Source organism: Portunus trituberculatus, chromosome 47, assembly GCF_017591435.1.
Source record: "Portunus trituberculatus isolate SZX2019 chromosome 47, ASM1759143v1, whole genome shotgun sequence".
Classification (NCBI taxonomy): domain Eukaryota; kingdom Metazoa; phylum Arthropoda; class Malacostraca; order Decapoda; family Portunidae; genus Portunus; species Portunus trituberculatus.
Window position 1 is genome coordinate 14759754 of NC_059301.1, and position 21493 is coordinate 14781246.

Sequence of the window (21493 nt, forward strand, 5' to 3'; positions counted from 1 at the left end):
CACACACAGACAAACAGGGAAAAAATGGTAAGCAGACTGGAATAAGAACAAGTGTACAAAGAAGTAATTGAACATGATATTCAGAAAATTAATAGTACAATATACAGTGGCGGTTTACATAACAGTGACTGCTTCTTACAAACTCGCCAACTGACGCAAAGTTAAACAAACAGACAGGCACGAAGGCCGACACAGACACGACAGACAAACCAAACCAGGCACACTTCGACAGAAAGGAAGAAGAAAAAAATCAAACACAAAAAAAGGGAAATGGAAAGGCACACACCCAAGCAGACAAACAGAGAAACACACACACACACACACACACACACACACACACACACACACACACACACACACACACACACACACACACACACACACACACACACACACACACACACACACACACACACACACACACACACACACACACACACACACACACACACACACACACCTGTAATGTCGCTACCCACAAAAAAATACTCATTCAATAAGAATAGAGGTTATCCAGTACTCGTAATGAAAGTGAAGTACCAAAGACGTCACAAAACATAAAACTCATAAACACTCGGAAGAAAGAAAATAAAGAACAACACACAAGGAAGAGAAGGAAGAAAAAGATCTCGAAATAAGACTACTACAAGTAAATAAGAGAAAAACAAAGCTGAAAAAAGACAAATATGTATACTTTGAGAAAAATTAAATTCATAAACAAACAATATACAAAACAAGCCGCAGATGAGACTGGAGAAGAAAGAACAGGAGGAAGAGGAACAGAGATAGAAAAAGGGGTGAGGAAGAGAAGCGGTGAGAGTGGCACAGTGTGAGAGATCAAGGTGGTAGGAGCAGCATGTGTGTGGCGGAGGTGGGGAGGGGGAGATGGAGAGGGTGCGAGGACAACTCATCGCCTCATTACTACACCTGTCATACATATGTCGCCCTAAACGAACTACCATTGGCCGGACACCCTTACCTGTCCATCTGGCACACCTGTTGGGTCGGTACGGGGCCTCGGAGTGGTCGGGTGGTTCCTCCTGACGAAGGTGAAGGAGGGCAGGGAGTCAGCTGGTGGGTGGGGGAAGGGAGGGGCGAGAGTTCAAGGTCGTGTGGCGTGTTACTAACTCACGCCGACGAAAGAGAGAGAGAGAGAGAGAGAGAGAGAGAGAGAGAGAGAGAGAGAGAGAGAGAGAGAGAGACGTTAATTAAGATCTAATCCAAACAACCATATAAAGAAGAGAATCCGATACCTTAACCATTCCCTCCTCTTTCTTCAGTCATCCTTCTTCCCTCTTTCCTTCATGTCCCCCTTTCAACCTCTCTCTCTCTCTCTCTCTCTCTCTCTCTCTCTCTCTCTCTCTCTCTCTCTCTCTCTCTCTCTCTCTCTCTCTCTCTCTCTCTCTCTCTCTCTCACACACACACACACACACACACACATAGAGTACCCAGGTGATGGAGGGAGGGAAGGAGGGAGGAGAAAGTGCCTGGCTCGCTGACTCACGCCCCAGTAAAAACACAGGAGATAAGGTCACACTCCAGACTGCCTGACCTTGCTGCTCTGACCTACAATGGTAATCAAACACAACATGGGCCGACCCGTGTTGAGCTGACATGTTTTGCCTCATGTCTTTGACGCGTCCACATGTGTGTGTGTGTGTGTGTGTGTGTGTGTGTGTGTGTGTGTGTGTGTGTGTGTGTGTGTGTGTGTGTGTGTGTGTGTGTGTGTGTGCCAATAATGTTCATAGTTACTTTTATTCTTCATAATGTATAGCCAAGGCATTTTCTTCTTCTTCTTCTTCTTCTTCTTCTTCTTCTTCTTCTTCTTCTTCTTTTTCTTCTTCTACTGATTAAGAAAATATATACATGTATGGTTATATTGTGCTTTTTATGTTATAGATACCCAAAATATATAAGAAGCTTTTTCTTTTTTTTCTTTTGTATTATCAATCCATTAATTATTGTTGTTGATATTATTTTTGTTGTTGTTCATGGAGGTGATGGTGGTGGTGGTGGTGTTTGTGGTGTTACTCTTATCATCTTTATTTTTGGAATGGAAGAAGGTAAACAGAAGGAAGAAGTAAAGTCAGGAAGCGGGTTCAGAGAGTATGTAATGAGGTTGTACAGGAAAGTGTTAGAGGAGAGATTTTGACGAGAGTATCGAGAGAAGAAAGTGTTAGGATCGAAGAAGGTTGTGAGTGAATGTATCGGGAGAGGGAAGTGTTTGGGCAAGCAAGGAGGTGACAAAGGAAAGTAAATGATCTTGCCCAGCCTTGGTGAGAGGGAAAGTCATCTTTGCATTTGATTTTGTCTCGCCAATGAGATGTGCAAATAATGATGATGCTGATACAACTATTGCTGCTGATGGCCCTGTTGTTGGTTCATCCACTACATATTACTACTACTTAACTACTACTGAAAAATCTAAGAATTGTTCACTATTTTTGTTCTTATATTTCCCTCTTATATACCTGACTATCTTCACTTTTTGAGGGCATCGGGCACATTCATTTGTTCCCATTATTCTTTCCTTCTCTAATTCCTTTGGTAGTCAGGTTCGTATTAAGAAACGCTTCGCTCTCTCACCACAGCTATTTTCCAAAACCACAAAGATGATTAGCAGGGTTTTCAAGAGTGTTTCTGCAGTTAATAATGAAGAAATTTTACCATTCTACCTCTAAAACCATAAAAACATCTTAAAAACTCGTATAAATCTGAACAAAGCTTTTTTAAATAGTGGAGGTGAAGCACAGAAGTGTTTGAGAATACGAGCCACTGACACGTGTGTAAAACATTATCATTTGCTTGCGACCTCAATCTACTTTTCTTCCTCTCTCCTTGTTTGTTTCTTTGTCGATCTTTGTACAGTGCATCTTGCTCTGTTCCTCCCCTCTAGTTTGTCGACTTGTTCAAACTGCATTAAGAGCTAAAACCCAAAGTGTGTCTTCCCCAAAAAAGGAAGTTTGTGTATATATCAATCTATCGTATCTAGCTTTACTATATTTGCCTATTTATATTTGCCAACTCTTTTTTCCACTACTGACCTTAATGTTAAAAGTTGATTGTCACCCAAACACGACTCACTGGAAGCCTGCATTTAATTTTCTCCCGATCTGAAGTGCAAGAGAGCGTACTGGAGTGAAGAGGCAAAACTGACGAGCGTTGTGTACCAGACCACTGATGAATGACACGAGAAATGGAGAGAGTTGAGCTTTACGGAGTCATCTTTGTGTTTTGTCGTCTCCATCCTTTTATCTATCTATTTTTTTTAGTAATTGTAGTAGTAATAGATAGTAGTAGTAGTAGTAGTAGTAGTAGTAGTAGTAGTAGTAGTAGTAGTAGTAGTAGTAGTAGTAGTAGTAGTAGTAGTAGTAGTAGTAGGAGGAGGAGGAGGAGGAGGAGGAGGAGGAGGAGTATTGTTATTATTATTTTGCTCAAGATAAACCTATTGAAATAGCCGAAGACAGTCACACATACAACCAGTGTTACGAATACACACACACACACACACACACACACACACACACACACACACACACACACACACACACACACACACACACACACACACACACACACACACACACACACACACACACACACACACACACACACACACACACACACACACACACTGACTCACAGAAAACATGGTCACATAAACCCACGCATACATAGTTAAGCAGGAAGACAGGCACTTTCTCTCTCTCTCTCTCTCTCTCTCTCTCTCTCTCTCTCTCTCTCTCTCTCTCTCTCTCTCTCTCTCTCTCTCTTCATCAATTGCACTCTCATTGACTAACGATACGCCGCAGTATTATATTCACACAAACAAAGGCAAGGGCACAGGGAGGAAGAGGAGGAAGAGGAGTAGAAGGAGGAGGGAGGAGGGTTGCTGGTATAGTCTGCGGTTGCGTCATTTTGCCTTTATTTATTTGCGTTGTTGCGTGCACTTCTGATTGAAATGGCGTCACAATCTTCAGGGGATGACGTCACCGGCCTGAGAGTCTGTTTACACCCTTGTAGTCGCTCGGTCGGTCGGTCGGTCGGTCGGTTGGCTGGTCGGCGCCGCCACTCGAAAGCACTATGACCCGTGTGTGTGTTTAAGTTTCCCTCTCAACACGCCGATCACTCGCGAGGTTCTTAATGTTGGCTGATGCTGCTGAGGCTTTTAATGGGAGCTTTTAGACGTGGTGTGTGTGTGTGTGTGTGTGTGTGTGTGTGTGTGTGTGTGTGTGTGTGTGTGTGTGTGTGTGTGTGTGTGTGTGTGATGGGTGTGTAGCTATGTGTGTTCATTAGGAATTTTTGCTGCAGTAATCACATTGTTTCTTCTATCTTGAAGTTCTGAGTCCTCTGTATTCAAATTCTAACTTTAATCACATCTTACTGATTAATTTCGAGAAGAATGTATCGTCTTCAATAATGGCAGTTGAGGGAGGCATCAAGTTACCCCGTGCTACAAATGTAATAGTGCTGCTCATGTGGCGAATCTTGATTATGTAGTACACAAATCAACACTCAGGGTATGAAAATAAACTTAATTAATCCAGGAAACTTAGAACACCAAGTAAACTGGAATATCGTCAAGCAGAGAGGAGAAAGTAACGAGAAATAAGAAAGAATAATGAAGTTTTTTTAAGGTGAATTTCGAGGAGGGACGCTGATGAGGAGGTTAGGATGATGGAGTTGCTTGTTGAGAGACTGAGATGGACATGAAGGGCAGAACTCGACAGCCAGCTCGCGAGAGGGAGGAGGAAGAAGAAGAAGAAGAAGAAGAAGGAGAAGAGCATGCTTTTCCCCTGAGTACCAACCACTCGGCGTGACAGGAGAGTGGGCGACACCGTCGTGTGTGTGTGTGTGTGTGTGTGTGTGTGGGAGAGCGCTGAGTATTATCTCGCACTGCCTCAATGGTCTAAGGGAAGTGCTTCAGTCAAGGGCGACGGGCAGAGACAGGCGACAAGAGTAAGAGGGTGATGAGGGAGACAGGGAGAGGATATAGACCATAGAGAGAGAGAATAAACTAGTGAGGCGAGGCGTCACTTTGCATTCGTTGTTCTTTGGCCTTGAGTGAGCCTTGCTTGTTGTGCATTTTTTTTTTTTTTTTTTTAAGGAAAGAGGGTATTTTTAGAAGGAGTGGTGCCGCTTCCGCTCGTGTTTAACTCTCCAGTGGGAGGAAAGAGAAAGAGAACTTTATTTGGACGAGCTATTGGTGATCTCTCTCTCTCTCTCTCTCTCTCTCTCTCTCTCTCTCTCTCTCTCTCTCTCTCTTTTTTCTATTTATACCGTGTGGGCTTTTTCACGGGAATTTATGGGCTAAAGGGGATACTTTTTGGGTACCTCCTATCTCAAAGCCCACCCGCTAGGAAACCGTTGCCCCGATTGAGGAAGCCCAACCTACACTCGGACCGTGGACAGGATTCGAACCCGTGTGCTTGGAGACCCCTCGGTCCCCAAAGCACGCATGGTTCCACTGTACCACGGCAGCCTCTCTCTCTCTCTCTCTCTCTCTCTCTCTCTCTCTCTCTCTCTCTCTCTCTCTCTCTCTCTCTCTCTCTCTCTCATGATTTTTAGCAAAACTCATCATCGTAAGTTGAATGTGTTTGCTTCAGAGGGGATACATCAGGAATGTCCTCGTTGGGCATTGATGTGAATACCTCGCGCTCACCTCTGCTCCTTTTAGTTCTTACTCGTCCAGATCTCTTTAGTGTGCTATCCTCGTGCTCCTCCACGAACGTTAACCTCGCTTTTTAGTTCCCTCTTGTGCCTGGCGATGATTGTGACTTCCTTCCTTGAGCGAATGGCACCGAGTAGAGCCGTTTTTCTGCAGTTTACTCACTCGTTAAGTGGTCTATGAGTGGCCGTGTATATGACAGTCTTAGGAGGTTGTGTATCTCCTTGAGGTTCTCCGCTTGGCTGGTTATTTAGGCTTCCCTGCCGCCCTCTTTGAAGTTCTTCCTTTCTTCTCTTTTAGGAGATACTTTCAAATATACACATACACACACACACACACACACACACACACACACACACACACACACACACACACACACACACACACACACACACACACACACACAAACATTAGCCTGCCAAGGCCAGCTATCCAATAAAGAAATAAAGCCTGCTATGTTCTACTCTGAAAATAAAAACTTAATGTCCGTATAAAATGTTACATCTCTCTCTCTCTCTCTCTCTCTCTCTCTCTCTCTCTCTCTCTCTCTCTCTCTCTCTCTCTCTCTCTCTCTCGCACGTGGTTGGTTGTTTCCCTCTTCAAACACCTCGAGAGTTCCACTTCGGCCCAGCGGTTCCTCTTCCCATCTTCAGCTCGGGCAACAAGCATGCTCTTGTCTCCTCTTCCCTACCTCTGCCGACACTCACCCGCAGCTATATATAGGCGCCTACCCAATCTTTTTTTAGCTCCTCGATGCACCGGGAAACACTACACTGAGACGCAGCCTTCAAGAATTCTTTTTCTCTTTTTTCCCTGTAACGAGTATAGTTTAGTTGATATGAGGGACGAGTGGGGATTAGAGGAAGGAGAGGAATATAAAGTTTTTTATTCTTATCTCATCTTCGTACTATAGTTGTGTGTGTGTGTGTGTGTGTGTGTGTGTGTGTGTGTGTACGTGTGTGCGAGCGCGCCTTCAGTTGTTGTTTTTCATCTACTGGTTCTGTTTCTTAGTGTTCTTTTTTTCCAAGCTAACATTAACTTATCTTTAACCTTTCTTTCTCTTCTTAACCTCCCTCCCGTTTTCTCTCTATTACAAGTAAAATTTCATTTCCATTTCTTTTTCTTTTCATCGTGATAAACGAAGACGAAGGTGTATTTCATAGTTCTTCTTCTTCTTCTTCTTCTTCTTCTTCTTCTTTTCTTCTTCTTCTTCTTTCTCAACTCACCATCTTCTCTTCCTTCTCTTTCCCTTCCTCCTCGTTCTCGTTCTCGTTTCCGTCCTATTATAGTCAGCCGTCAGTGCTCACCCATTACCTGGCATGACCGTCTGCCTCAGTAATTCCGTACAGTTAGACAGAGGAAGTGCCAGGAAATGTGGTATGGCTATCTCTCTCTCTCTCTCTCTCTCTCTCTCTCTCTCTCTCTCTCTCTCTCTCTCTCTCTCTGACTTTATTCTTTTATCGGTTTTTTTGTTTTGTTTTGTTTTTTTCATTTTATTACACGCAGATCATGACATTCATTGCACCTATTCTAAATGTGTCTTCTCTTTCAACTCAGCTTAAAGTCATTTTTCTTACACCTCACTCGAAAACACACGCACGCACACACACACACACACACACACACACACACACACACACACACACACACACACACACACACACACGGTAACAATTTAGTGGTACATCCAGAGATTTATGATTGAAGTCAACGTTTTATCTGTATTTTCATTTATTCAGCATTTTCCCTCCCCTTGTCTCTACTGTGGCATTCAGGACGGGACGGCGACTCTGTTCTTAGTTGATGGCGGTGATTGTGATGCGTACTTCGTTGCTGATCGTCATGCTCAGGCTAGCTGTTCCATTACTCGCTTCACCACGTGCCGATATGACGCTCGTAACTCGTTCTCGCCTTCCTTCTGAGTTTTGATGGTGTTGTTGTTGTTATTGTTGTGGTTGTTGTTGTGGTTGTGGTTGTTGTGGTTGTTGTTATTGTTGTTGCTGTTTTTGTTGCTGTTGTTGTTGCTGCCGTTGTTGTTGTTGTTGTTGTTGTTGTTGTTGTTGTTGTATCTCTTCTTCTTATAATTATTATTATTATTCTTATTCTTATTCTTATTCTTCATCATCATCTTTTTCTTCTTGATGTTCTTATCTTTACATGTAGGTCTGTGTGCAAAGACACCAGTGTACAACATGTGTGGGTAACCGTGACTATGTGAGTTGAGTAGGAGGAAGAGCTGGGAGGGAAGGTATGGGGGAAGCTGGAACTGTAGAGACCAACGGCAAGTGCATAGAAAATAAAGATTTGAAGAATGCTTAGGAGTGCCAAGTGTAAAAGGAAGAATGTTAATGAAATAAAAAAAAAGTAAATAGATGAATAAACGCAAACTATACGTAGCTACCACTTTTTTTATTGTTGAATTGCCATTACTACTGAATTCATTACCATCATTCTACTTAAGTGAAAAAAGGTTTAGAGAGAAGAGAGGAAAAAGAGGGGTAACTGACTTGACCTTAAGAGATAGACACTCGCCAGGGAGGGAACGGGAGCTGGTGGATGCGGAAAAGTCTGCTGGGAAAAGTTGGCAAAGGTTAGCAGAGTATCTTGAGGGAGGTGTTTGACTAAAATGACCATAAGTAAATGTATCGAAACTATAATAGATGATAACGATGATGATGGTGGTGGTGAAGGTAGTAACAATGGTAGTGATGATGGTAATGATAGATTCATCACACGTGTTCTTTCTAGTTGTGGAGTGCTAGTGGTCATGACTCACACTTTCTTCTTCTCTCCCTCAGGCGCCAGCAGAGCCAATTGAAGGGCGGCGGCATGAACACAGGTGAGTATGTTGCTGCTTCTTCTTTTCTTCTTCTCCTTAGCCCCTTCAGTACTGGGACGCATTTCCACCTTGAGTTTTGGGCATGATTAGGCCCTTTTATTTACATTAGGAAGGGTCTATGGAGGTAAGGTGATTAATGGCCAGTCTTCACTATTTTAATCCTTCATATAAGTTTCTGAAGCTTTATAAAATCACCAAATAGCAAGCAGAATGAATATAAAAACACGCCATGGTATTCAAGAGGTTAATTCTTCATCCCCCCAGGCAGTCTTCGAGGTTCTTTAATTCTGACAAACGCTATACAATTACCTCGCTGTTTTTCTTTTCACGAGTATGTAATAAAGGAAGAGAATCAAATGTCTTAGTAAGAACATCATGGACCTCGGAAACATGAAAATCTATCACTTGATCATATTATTGTTCACTTTCATGTCAACAAGTGAACGGGTTTGAATACAATGTCTCAATACCTACACATGTAGAGAAATGTGTGTGCCGAGATGGTAAGGTAAACATCGTCTGTCAATTACGTATCTCCGTGTTGGTAATATTGCAAGTTGTTTTCTCTTCATGCCCGGCCTCTGTAGTAATGACGTGCGCATCTTGAAGATTATGTGGCCCAACAGCGTGATTTATGGTGATGAATGCATGACGCACGACCGAGAGGGAGTAATTATAAAAGACCCGATTGACATGACTGGGAGGCAGCCAAGGCGTCGAGAAGCAGGTCACGACGCCCGCCAAGTGGACCATTGGGTGAAGGCGACGGCGGCGGCAGTGTAGGGACTTGGTGCTCCCATCCAGCATATAGAAAAATCAAACATGAATAAATAAACGGCCATAATAATAATGATGATAAAACTTACAAAGCAAATCATTTTAACGCTAATTCGTAAACGTACATGGACAGAAATTACATCAGCGTCGTGCTATGGTAGGCTACCCCTCGGTGATCGTGCCTCCTTGCGTTACCATTAAGTCATAAAATGGTGTGTTAATTGGATTTGCTGTTACCATTTTGACTGCGGGGACTGTTAATGTGTAGTTTCTTATTATATTCCATCTGCACACGTGGGCTGCATAGGATCTTGATCAAGGCCCAGCATAACAAGGTGTTCAGTGACTGCCAACTTACATCAGTGAATTTCCACAACCAGTCTACGGTAGTATCTTGATGTTGCGACAAATGGAAGGTGCTACGTGAAACATATTCTATTCATGTGATTTCATGTGATTTCTGTAGTTTGGTAAAATTTCTTAAACGCTGGAGACGATAGACCCACAAATATAATGCAGTGTTGTAAAAATGGTATGATTTGTTCTACCACAAGTTGAAGCATCTGACCAGCTAATAGAAATCGCTGCTGCTCGTCTCAATGGTGCCCAGGAAAAGCTAACAAACCCATTTATTCACTTAATTAACATGGCCTTTAATATCGAACTTTTTATACAACATTAAGTTTAGCAAGTCATCAATTTTTCATCTTTCCAGCGGGAACCTCACTACCACCACCACCACCACCACCCATCCCCACCGTCCTCCCTTCCTCTCGTCTTCCTACTGAGGTGAGCACCATATTTGTAAACTTACATTATAGTTTTCTATGGTTATTGTTATATCAAGAAATTATATTCAAATTAATTGTATCTTACTTGATGTAGAGAACATACGTGATGTGGTTAATACTGTCACGAGTCACTACATGATTGGTGAGAATTAGATATCACAGTAATCAGTATTTGCAGATAAAAAGGAGAAATTTATGTACAGGAGACATGGAAGACGGAGGCAGACTTAAAACAGTAGGTAACCCATAGCAGAGAGAGAGAGAGAGAGAGAGAGAGAGAGAGTTCAGTAGTGTAGTGAAAGCAATATTTATGTCAAGGTCATGTCAGGAGGTGGTCTGGTAGAGAGGGAGACTCCCACAATATGGTACCCCTGCTGAGAAGGGAGGCCATCACAGATCTACTTATTTATAGTTACCATACATAGTTACCTTTACGTTCAATTTATCATCTTTCTCTTTTCTCGTCTGAATGTTTAGAAAAGTGTGCAATGCTCCTCAGCTTCACACCCTCCACGATTTATTTTTGTTCCTTGACACAACACCGGGATGCTGATGGAAGCTTCTTGGCAACAGGTCTTTCAGATTCCGACACATCACTCTGAGTAGAAAAGAATGATGATATGTGAATAAACTTAAGTTTCGTAATTTTCTTGAGCCACTATCACATCAAAGTATCAAATCTACATCGCTGAATTTCACTTTTCAACAATATGTGAAGAAACAGTAGCAGGAATTGTAAAATGGTGATGTTGTATAGTAGTTACTTATAGTAGGCTTAGTTGGGGAGAAAATGTGCATGTGAGATGTAACATACAAAGGCTCTTGTGGCTGTCCTACTACAATTAAATTAGTTTGTACCTATACACAATGAAAGAAAACAATTATGATCAGGCTTAGCTGTGGCGTGTGTGCTGTGTGGACGTGGAAGTGAGCGGTGGATTCAATACTGTGAGAATTTTAATGCAAATTCAATTTTCTTTTTTCTTAAATATATGAAAAAAAAAATTATGTTACATCCCCAACTCATTCTAATGAAGGTTTTGCCTGCAGATCCCGGCAAGAGCCCCTCCGGTCATGAATCCCCCGGCAGCCCTGGCTGGAGCAATGATGAAGGACAAGAAGCCCTTCACCTACACTCCAGGAGGGATTGACCTGTCAGAGATTAAGTAAGTGGCTTACCGTAACTTTCCTTCCACAGGTAGTGTACTGGAGATGTTCTGCTGTCGGACTGTTCATCTAGTATTGTGTCGTCTTGTTTTCAGTTTCAGTAATATTTCATTTCACAGTCAGTATTTCTTTCTTGTTAGACTGCTGTCTTTAGGCTTCATTACATGCTGATAACCTTTTATATCAATATCACGACATGACTGTATCAGTTTGCTAGTGTTTTCCAATCTTATGGTATTAATTCATACTTTAATATGTGAAACTCATCATTCCTCATGTACATACCTTGAGCATTTGTCACACTCATACAAGGAGTGCGTAGAGATAGAATCATACGTTGTTTAGATTCCAGTGGTGGAGAATGTTCATGATGTGTGAATGTGTGGCCTAACCTCCTGGTTGGCTTGACTGACTACTAGGCAAGTCCTGTCTCTAGTGTAACTATTGACCATCATTTGGTATGCTGACACTTCAAACTAAGTGTCTCGTGTCTGACCAGAGCTTGGCTGAGTGTTGTGCGTGTGTGAGACATGTTAGTGATGATCCAGCACGTTTACCAGGCAGGGACGTGGCGCCCCATGCACGTTTTCCTCCTCCTCCTTCACCACCACCACCACCACCACCACCACCACCACTACCACCACCACCACCCCGCCCCGCCCCTCTCCTTTCTCTCCTGCCCGGCTCCGCACAAGTGTTGGCACCCCCGCCCACAGGTCACCAAGGATGCAGAAGCGGCTGCTAAGGAATGCTCAGTTAGAGGGTGTGCGGCCATCACCACTGGCCCAGCAAACCCCCCAGGTCCCAGGTAGTTCCTCAGGAGCGGCACCTGCTGCCAGCCACGGCATAGCAGTACAGGTGCTGCCAGTCCCAGGCATGGGCATGGGGCCTCAGCTGCCTCCACAGCCAAGGGAACCACCTAAGGCCAAGAGGAATGTGTGTGGACCCCCTCCTCCTCCTCCACCCTTTGTAGTCGGATCAGAGCGCAGAGTCACCTTACCAGCACCCGCCCCGCCACAGACCACCATCACCTCTCCGCCCACCATCGCTTCTCCACCTACTTCCCCTCCTACTCAGGCGCACCAGCCCGTCAGTGACCTGGGAGCCTCCATCCCCGCGGCCCCGCCTCCTCCATCCTCGGGCTCCGCTGCGTGGCGCTCCATCCACCCCTCTGCAACACCTTCCGCCCCACCACCTGCGAAAGCTGAGCAACATGAGCCCTGCCCGCCCCCTCCACCACCACCCCAAGCTGTGAGGGTGCCTACTTCTCCTCTCTTCACTCAGGAGCCTCCTCTCTCTCCTCCTGCTGTAAGGTCACCTGTGGTGCAATCACCAGCAGTACCCTCATCACCTCATGCTCAGCAGGAACTCTCCTCTCAGCCATGGTCAGACTGGTCCCCAGCAATACCTGCCAGTGATTCACAGACTGTGGCTGATGATGCACCTCAGCTGTATCATCCCCCAACCACTGACCATTTGCTCAAAGAGAGAGTGCTGTCTCCTGATGAAAGGGAGGAACAGCCAGACTTCAGTGTTGCTCCTTTGCCCTCATGGCAAGCAGCAGGAGGAGATCAATATTATCCTGCATCAGAGACTCCCACTGAGGAGCCTGCAGTTTCTGTTCAACTGACACCCAAAGACAGTGAATACAAAGACCCTTCACTTGTACAGCAGGCTTCACCTGTTGACATAGATGATGTCGGAGAGCCTTCACTTATCAGAGAGCCTTCACCTGTCCAGGAGTCTTTGTCAGTCAGGGAGCCTTCACCTGTTCAGGAGTTTTCACCTGTCAGGGAGCCTTCACCTGATCAGGAGCCCTCACCAGTGAGGGAGCCTTCACCCATCGAGATACCTTTGCCTGTCAAGGAGCCTTCACCTGTTGAGATGACTTTGCCTATCAGAGAGTCTTCACCTGTCAAGGAGCCTTCACCTTTCAAGGACTCCTCACCTGTCACCTCACCCTCCCCTATCGAGGAGCCTTCCCCTGCCAGGGACCCCTTCCCTGCTGAACCTTCACCTTCACAACTAGCATCATCCTCACCCATTAGAGATTCCTCACCAAGTGATCAAGAATCTTCCAGAGACTCTTCACCTGCCAGTCAAGCTTCCTTTAAAGAGCCATCACCAGTAACACAAGATTCTTCACCTGCTTCACCATTCTCTCCCAGACAGGAGTCACCTGTTGCAATGCCAGGCTATTCAACTCTTGGCCAGATACCTTCCCAGGAATCATTGCCTGTTGATGAGACACTAACTAAGGATAATTCTCCTATTCAAACACTGCCAGCCAAGGATCCTTCTCCTGTAAGCAGAGCATCAGCAGAATCACTGAACTCTGAACAACCGAATGTGTCTGAAACCTCCATTAGACATATGGAGCCACCACAGATCTCCTCTCCACCTTCCCTGACAGAACCTTCAATGACTGAGTCAGCACCATGGCGAAGAGCAACAGCTGAAGACACACCCACTGCACCAATAGAACAAACACCTTGGCAAACTATTCAGTCCCCTCAGACTGTTGCTTCTCCATCTCCTGCTCCAGAAAGAGAAGCAGAGGAACAAATTACTTCACCTGTAATACAAACACTTGCTCAAGATCCATGTCCAAGAAACTTGCCAGCATCATCTGTGCCAGGAAAAGAAGCTCCCTCAAAGCAAACCTCTCAGCCATGTCCTCCTCATGTTGCTCAGATCCCAATCCAGCAGACTGCAGCAATGAGTCAGCCATCTGTCAAACAACAGCAGCAGGCTGCCCCATCATGGCAGTCCCCAACACTAACTGAGCCAGAGCCTGCCCAGCCTGTCACACGGCACATCCCTGTACGCATGGCCTCTCCCCCTCCCAGATCATCTGTGACTTCACCACCAGTTAACACAAAAGGAACCAAGCTGATCCGACAGGCATCTTTGCCCACCAAACCCTCCTCACCACAAGTGTCTCCTCCAAATGCTCAACTTGGCTCCATCAGTATCTCCTCCACTAGTGATGGTGAGTCCCCTCTGTCTCCATTTAGTGACAAAAGTTCTCAGGGCAGCTCTAGTTCAGGCCTGGATCGAGCACCACTGCCTTGGATGTGTCCTCCAAAGCAGGGCCCATCACCTCCTCCCTTCATTGTGTCGCCACCTCCAAATGCTCAACAGAGACACCTGAACCAACTGAACCGCATTGTACGACAAAAATCTTCAGGACCAGAGTTGGCTCCTTCCCAATCCCTCTCTCAGGCCACAGTCATACCTCAGCCAGAAGTGTACCAGCATCCAGGAGTCCAGAGGCAGTGGTCATTTCCTGCAGCACAGCACCAGCAGCAGCCACAACCACCTAGAGTACAGCAGAGCCAACCACCACAACAACGAACCCGCACAATTCCAATCCACATCCAGACTCCAAATCAGAGCCAAAGCATCCCTGTCCATGTACAGCGGCAGCAGCAGCAGCAACAGCCTCAGGCTAGAGAGCGCATCATTCCTATCATGATTGAGCAAGACACACCATCAAATGACTCAGCTCAAAATTCTTCACACTTATTTCCATCCCAACAAGGGACCTTTATACCAATCAATATAATGCGGCAGCAGTCTGAGCCAAACTACCAGCAGACCGTGCAGCAACAGCCAGCCTACCAGTCTCAGCAATCCTTCCAGCCACAGCCAACCTTCCAGCCTCAGCCAGTGCTTCAGCCACAGTCAACTTACCAGTCACAGCCGGCTTTCCAACAGTCACAGAAGTGGCAGCATCCTCAACAGCCACAACAGCAGCAGCAGCAGCAGCAACAACAGCCTTGGTCAAATGCTCCCAGAACAGCATTTTCTCCACCACAGTTTCCTTCTTCATCGCTGATTGGAGGTGCAAATGGAGCATTCGTTCCCTACAACTCCCCAGCTGGCCTGTACTCCAATAATAGTGCCTTAGATGCCCTCCACCAGATGCAACAAAGCCTAGAACAACTCAACTCAGGCATACAGAAGTAAGTCCCTATCTCCTGGCTCCCAGCCTACCTCAAGGCCTCCATCAGGACACTCCTACCCATCCTCACTTGTGGCTGCCCAGTAATCCAAGAGTGTTGTAATCTTTTATGTTAATTTTTTTAGTTGATATATTTTTTGCCTTATGTTAAATCTGTAACAGATTACTGGAAGAAAGACATAGCACTCACTTACCAAGTGTTTGAAAGCGTGACAGTCAAATGCACATTGTTTTCAGCAGCACTTTAGCATTGTGATCAAAAGTTTTGATAACGAACTTGATAGAATAGTGGCTAATAAGCTTTCTATGAGTTTTGTTTACTATATTTGATTATGAGTTTTCCCAAGGGCAGTTTTTACATGCACTAACTAACTTAATGCATCTGGCAAATGCCCTTTGGTGGCCTTAGAGCTTAATAGGGTTTTGTCCCTTTGTTGCAGCGCGTTCCCAAGGTTCATTCAGAAAAAAATGTCGGACTCAATAACACCAAGGACAGCTCATTCTAGGTACTGTGTTGTAACAGGCCTTGCTGAGTTCACATGTGTTTGTGTGTGTGAGTGTGTGTGTGTGTGTGTGTGTGTGTGACTCTACTCACTTTGCCTGTTAGTTAAGTAGCATTGTGTGGTGGTGATGACAAACATTACAGCCCGTGCTCACCTTGAGGACTGTGAGGCACAGAAAGTGGCTGTGATGAAACCTTCCTGTGTGTTGTGGTACTGTTAAGTAGTGTTCAGTGCTATCCTTTTGTAATTTTGTAAAGCAACACCATGAAATCATCCTGATGGTCATTGCATCAAGCTGTGAGTGGACGCAGAATTATACAAACACCCACAGCTGCTGCCTCAGCTGTCACTAAGTGTAATATCCATTATACATTATACATTATTCTCATGTTTGTGCAGCCAGATGTAATTTTTCCCATCAGAGTTGGTTTTACTGATTTTACTTCAATATTGTAATTTATCTCCTAATTGTGCATTTAAAGCTGTTCTATAAAACCCAGCAGTTAAACAGATATATGTATAATCAAGGTATCATAACAAAGTTCAGTATTTCCTTGTCTTAAATTGTTTTAATGATATTGCAACTAACTAGTTTTTACAGTATTTCCCTTGTATTTCTTTTTTTAATATTACCAGTAATTCATATTACTTTGTTCTCTCGTATTACAGTTTTCAAACATCAGTCATATAGTTTTATTTTGAATGTATAGTAGAATGATATTCCTGTGCTGAAAGAATATAATTATGAATATATATATATATATATATATATATATATATATATATATATATATATATATATATATATATATATATATATATATATATATATATATATATATATATATATATATATATATATATATATATATATATATATATATATATATATATATATATATATATATATATATATATATATATATATATATATATATATATATATATATATATATATATATATATATATATATATATATATATATATATATATATATATATATATATATATATATATAGAGAAACTGTACTTTAAAATCTTTGTTACATCTGATATGTTGTCTGTACCTTGCTGTAGTGTTTGTATTACCATATACATATTTGTAATATTATTTTGCAGTCACCTTTCAAACTTGACATACCTACACTACATATTGACACTACCACCAAAACATGAAAGTCTTTTGTCATTCACTGTAGAGCAGCTGGTAGATAAGAAATTGCCCTGCCAGAGCTTGCTGTGACTCCTTGTCTTCCCCACAGCTCCCCCAATCAAAATGGCAGCGACCAGGGGGAGTCAATGGCGCCTGTGCAGTCCCGTTCCTTCCGTGTCCTGCAGAATGTACTCAGCAACCAAGATGTGGCAGGTAATGGGTTGTTCAACTGACACAGTACATAGTAATGCAACACACATGACCATCATATGTGAGGTTCTCCAGATATACATATAGTGAATGAATACATACATATACAAAATATCATCAACATTATCATATCTGATCCTTTGAAGATAGTGATCAAACTATCTATATGATTTTTTAACAAAGGATAGGTATACTCTGCAATATAGAAAGACAGACAGTACCACCAAGGAATGGAGAGTGCTTGTGTATGTTGTATTGTAAATGTTTTAAGAAAAGAAAGTGTACTGACTATCACCATATTACTGGATATTGGATGTATAATGTTTAGGGCTAATTATTTTTACTTGTTGCTAAAGAAAAGATGAGGCTAGGTGTATGTGTGTGTGTATGTGGATGCTAATCAGTTTGGATCACTGTATGCAACATGAAGGAGTTGAAGGTAACTAAATCATGCCATAAGTGGAATTACCACACATGAAGACATTTCACTGGTTCAGCCTCAGTACCACTTGCTGTATGGCAGATGGTTGACAGCTGGTGGTGAAGAAAGATCAGCTCACTTTTCTCAGGGATGAAGTTTTTAAGCATACTTCACTGGCCTTAAAAAAATTACACCAGTCGTTTGGCAACAACACTTGTTATGTAGATGGCTTGTTATTATTGTTGTCACCAGATATTTTTAAATCTTACTTTTTTTTTTTCATTCGTCTATATGATATAATAGTTTCTATTTGTTGACATTTTCAAAGTAAATTTTCAGTCATACATGTTTACATAATGCAAAAAAATTGTGATATACAGTAAGATTATTGATTGACTTGATTTTTTACTTTTCCCTTAATACCTTTCCTCACTTGTGTGTATGCCAGACCTCAGTAATCATTGTTGTTACTCATTGCATGCATACATTTGATGTGAATGGAAACTTGAGCCTAACACTCTCCATCACAACCAGTGAGATGTTCCCTTTGAAGCTATTTATGAAGTCACTTATTCATAACTCTCCTTTCTACTTAATAATGTATTGGAGCATGATCAAGAAGACTCTCATGTGTATTTTAAGGAGAAAAAGAGCAAGTTTGATTTGTTAAACGGTAAAAGAAAAGCTTGTATCTAAAGTTCTTAACATTATATGTATTACATTGAGCACCATGAATTGTATCTTGCAGCCTTATTTGATCAAGTCTTTATCATAATCAATGGAAATAGTAATTTACCAATATGTAATGTTTGTGTTTACCTGAAAGTTTGTTTTCTTGTCTGTCTCTCTTTCTATCTTTTTGTCAGTCTGTCTTTATATGTCTTCTTGTTTTACTTTTTTCCTGTCCATCGTTCTGTCTGTGTGTGTGTCATATCAATTAAGCTCAATGCATTTTGAGGGAGGAAAACTGTTAGACCAAGGAACAACTTAGGTACGTACTTTTTTTGTGTTTGTTCCAACCGTGTGCAGAAACAGAGTTCTTCAAGCTCTCATATTTGTCGTAGCGGCGTGTCTTCACAAAATTTTGCCATGCTTCATACAAGACTACCAACAACCACATTCCTAATTTTTGTATGTTGCTCATAGATTATGCACAAAATGTCTTTTAGCAATTTTACTTCATATATATATATATATATATATATATATATATATATATATATATATATATATATATATATATATATATATATATATATATAAATCTTTCACCAATCCTGTAAATTCCATGCAAAACATGCTTTTAAAAGTGGATCTTATGATGAATAGTGTATGGAAGATACAGGAGTAGATCTGTATTATTTAGAATGACCATAGAAAATATCACAATGACCTCTAGAAAGAAATCAACATATATTGTATTTTGGACGAATGGCATAAATGCAACAAATACATATGTATGTAATTGCTCACTATTTGATTTTGGTGATCAAATCTTCATAAACAGATAACAGAGTTCAGATGTTTTAAAAAAAGATGTATGTGGATGTTTTTAGAAGCTGGCACCTTTACAGATGTTCCCTCTAATGGCGTACCAATGAGAGTAGAGGTTCCCCTTGGATCAGGCAGTCCCTCCACTCAACCACGAGGAGCTCAGACAAATTCTGGAAATAAGTCCAGTCCACAAAGAGGCTCCTTTTCTCAGGCCAGCAGTAGCCAGAGGGGGCCTGTGTCCCTTGCTAACATGGGGCAGAGAGGCTCAGTCAGTAGTGCTGGCAATCCCATCAGTCAGCTCAAGAGCAACTCAGACCAGCAACAGAACTGTACTTTTAAAGTGATTCCCATTCAGCAGGATGTCAAAATCACTCCTAAAATGGGAGGATTTAAGACTAATAACTCTAATGGCAATGAGTTGTCAAGCATTTTTAGAAATCAAGGTGAGCCACTTGATGTAACTTTAATGAAATCTTCAATACCTACATGTACTAATAACTTAATAATATTGAAATACTGTACACCATTAGTAGTATGCAATATATAGTAATGGCCTCTACTTATTCATTAATATTCCATGTCTCAAAACACAAAAGAAATATCTTTGCATTAATACTGCTCTTGGTGTCCCTGACTACCATAGTGCAAGTGTCCACTGACAGTGATGAGGCCCGCAGCCGAGGAGGTTACTTCCCACAGAGGACTGTGGTGGTCACTCAGTGTGGTAGGAATGAGTCTGTTCATGGTGGCGGGAAGCGAAGGGTAATGCATGCAGGTGCCTGGGATTGCACGTGGTAGTGGTGGTGATGGTGGTGGTGGCAACAATGAACACACACACACACACACACACACACACACACACACACACACACACACACACACACACACACACACACACACACACACACACACACACACACACAGTGCAAATGGATAAATTTAGTACAATTGGACACATTCAGAACATTAATGAAACTATGCTGAAAAGAAACAGTTACATTACTGTTGCTTCTACTGTTCACATTGGTTACTTCTATCAGGGTACTCTATTTTGTATAGCATTATGTCATAGTTTTATATATATATATATATATATATATATATATATATATATATATATATATATATATATATATATATATATATATATATATATATATATCATCAATATTATCGGAAAGGATATCATCTCAACATTCCATTATCTCATGAGCTGCTTTGGTAAAGGCTAGTTTTTGTTTTACTCAACTACTCTGTTATTACTCATGCTCAGAGATCCACCATTCCTTAACTAACAATACTTTTGTAACTTTTTATCTGTGATTTTTTTTTTTTTTTTTAACATGTCTCACAAGTCACTTCTTAATGACACTTCCATCTTGCTCTTTAACTCTGTACTCGAACACACCCCTCAGGTTCTGATGATGAAACCTCCAATTATATGCGACAGACAAAGCAACAATCTTATGGTCCTGTGCACCAAGAAGAGACTCAGCAAAGTAGTCCAAAACAACAGATGCAGCAGACCTATAAGAGTGTGCAGAGTGAAGGACACCCCAAGAGTCCTCATCATAAGCACTCACAGCAAAGTGATATGCCTAATTCATCAAGATTTTTCCGTATGCTGCAGACAATCACTGATACTTTGCCTGATGGAGCTGGTATGAAGCTCAAATGACTTGCTGCAAGCTTAGATCCCTCTGACAGTTCTGTTCAATTATAACTAGTTCCCTTTGACTCAAATTCAATAATTTGTATCCCTGTACATGTCCCTTTCATTGTTCATGTCTACCTTGTGTGCTGAAGTTAATAACCTTTTGTCAAGACTCAGTATGGACTTGTATGTACCTTAGAGGATGAGGAACAGTGTGAAAAGTATTCCATAAGGCAAGTTTGTAAGAGAAAATATGAAACCCTAACAATTCCATGCAAGCTGCTGCAGTTTGAGTACAAAGTGGTAACTGAAGTTTATTGAAAGTGCATATCAAAATTTATTTCTTTTTAGAATGCAAATACCAACATGAATTGGCTTTTGAGTATTATAAATTTAATGAATAAACACAACCATAAGCTAATACTTGAAATTCTGAATGAATGCTCATTCTCTTGAGGAAGGTACATGCAGAAAATCTAAAACCTGCATTAATAGGACTATTGTCATTCTAGTGTTGTCTGTTGTACTGATAAGTTCCAAGAAAACCTTTACCCACCCTTCCAGCTTGTAACCAGTGTAACCAGTATAACCAGTATCTACCATGCATGATTTCCTAACTTCACTAATAAACAATAAGGATACTTACTCACAATACTGAAACAACAAAGATATTTTTTTCAGGCATTAAACCTAACAAAATTATTATATCATATATATATATATATATATATATATATATATATATATATATATATATATATATATATATATATATATATATATATATATATATATATATATATATATATATATATATATATATATATATATATATATATATATATATA

At 41.7% G+C, this 21493-nt stretch overlaps 1 protein-coding gene across 1 annotated transcript in view; it reads left to right on the forward strand.

Moving 5' to 3' along the window:
• Positions 1 to 21493, forward strand: part of LOC123498125 (histone-lysine N-methyltransferase 2D-like) — an 80162-nt gene that overhangs the window by 51151 nt on the left and 7518 nt on the right. The window contains exons 5-13 of the mRNA XM_045245300.1: positions 8467 to 8507; positions 10000 to 10073; positions 11126 to 11241; positions 11959 to 15210; positions 15650 to 15715; positions 16976 to 17079; positions 19072 to 19434; positions 19635 to 19715; positions 20407 to 20652. Of these exons, the coding sequence (XP_045101235.1) occupies positions 8467 to 8507; positions 10000 to 10073; positions 11126 to 11241; positions 11959 to 15210; positions 15650 to 15715; positions 16976 to 17079; positions 19072 to 19434; positions 19635 to 19715; positions 20407 to 20652 (4343 nt within the window). The remainder of the gene's footprint in view (positions 1 to 8466; positions 8508 to 9999; positions 10074 to 11125; positions 11242 to 11958; positions 15211 to 15649; positions 15716 to 16975; positions 17080 to 19071; positions 19435 to 19634; positions 19716 to 20406; positions 20653 to 21493) is intronic.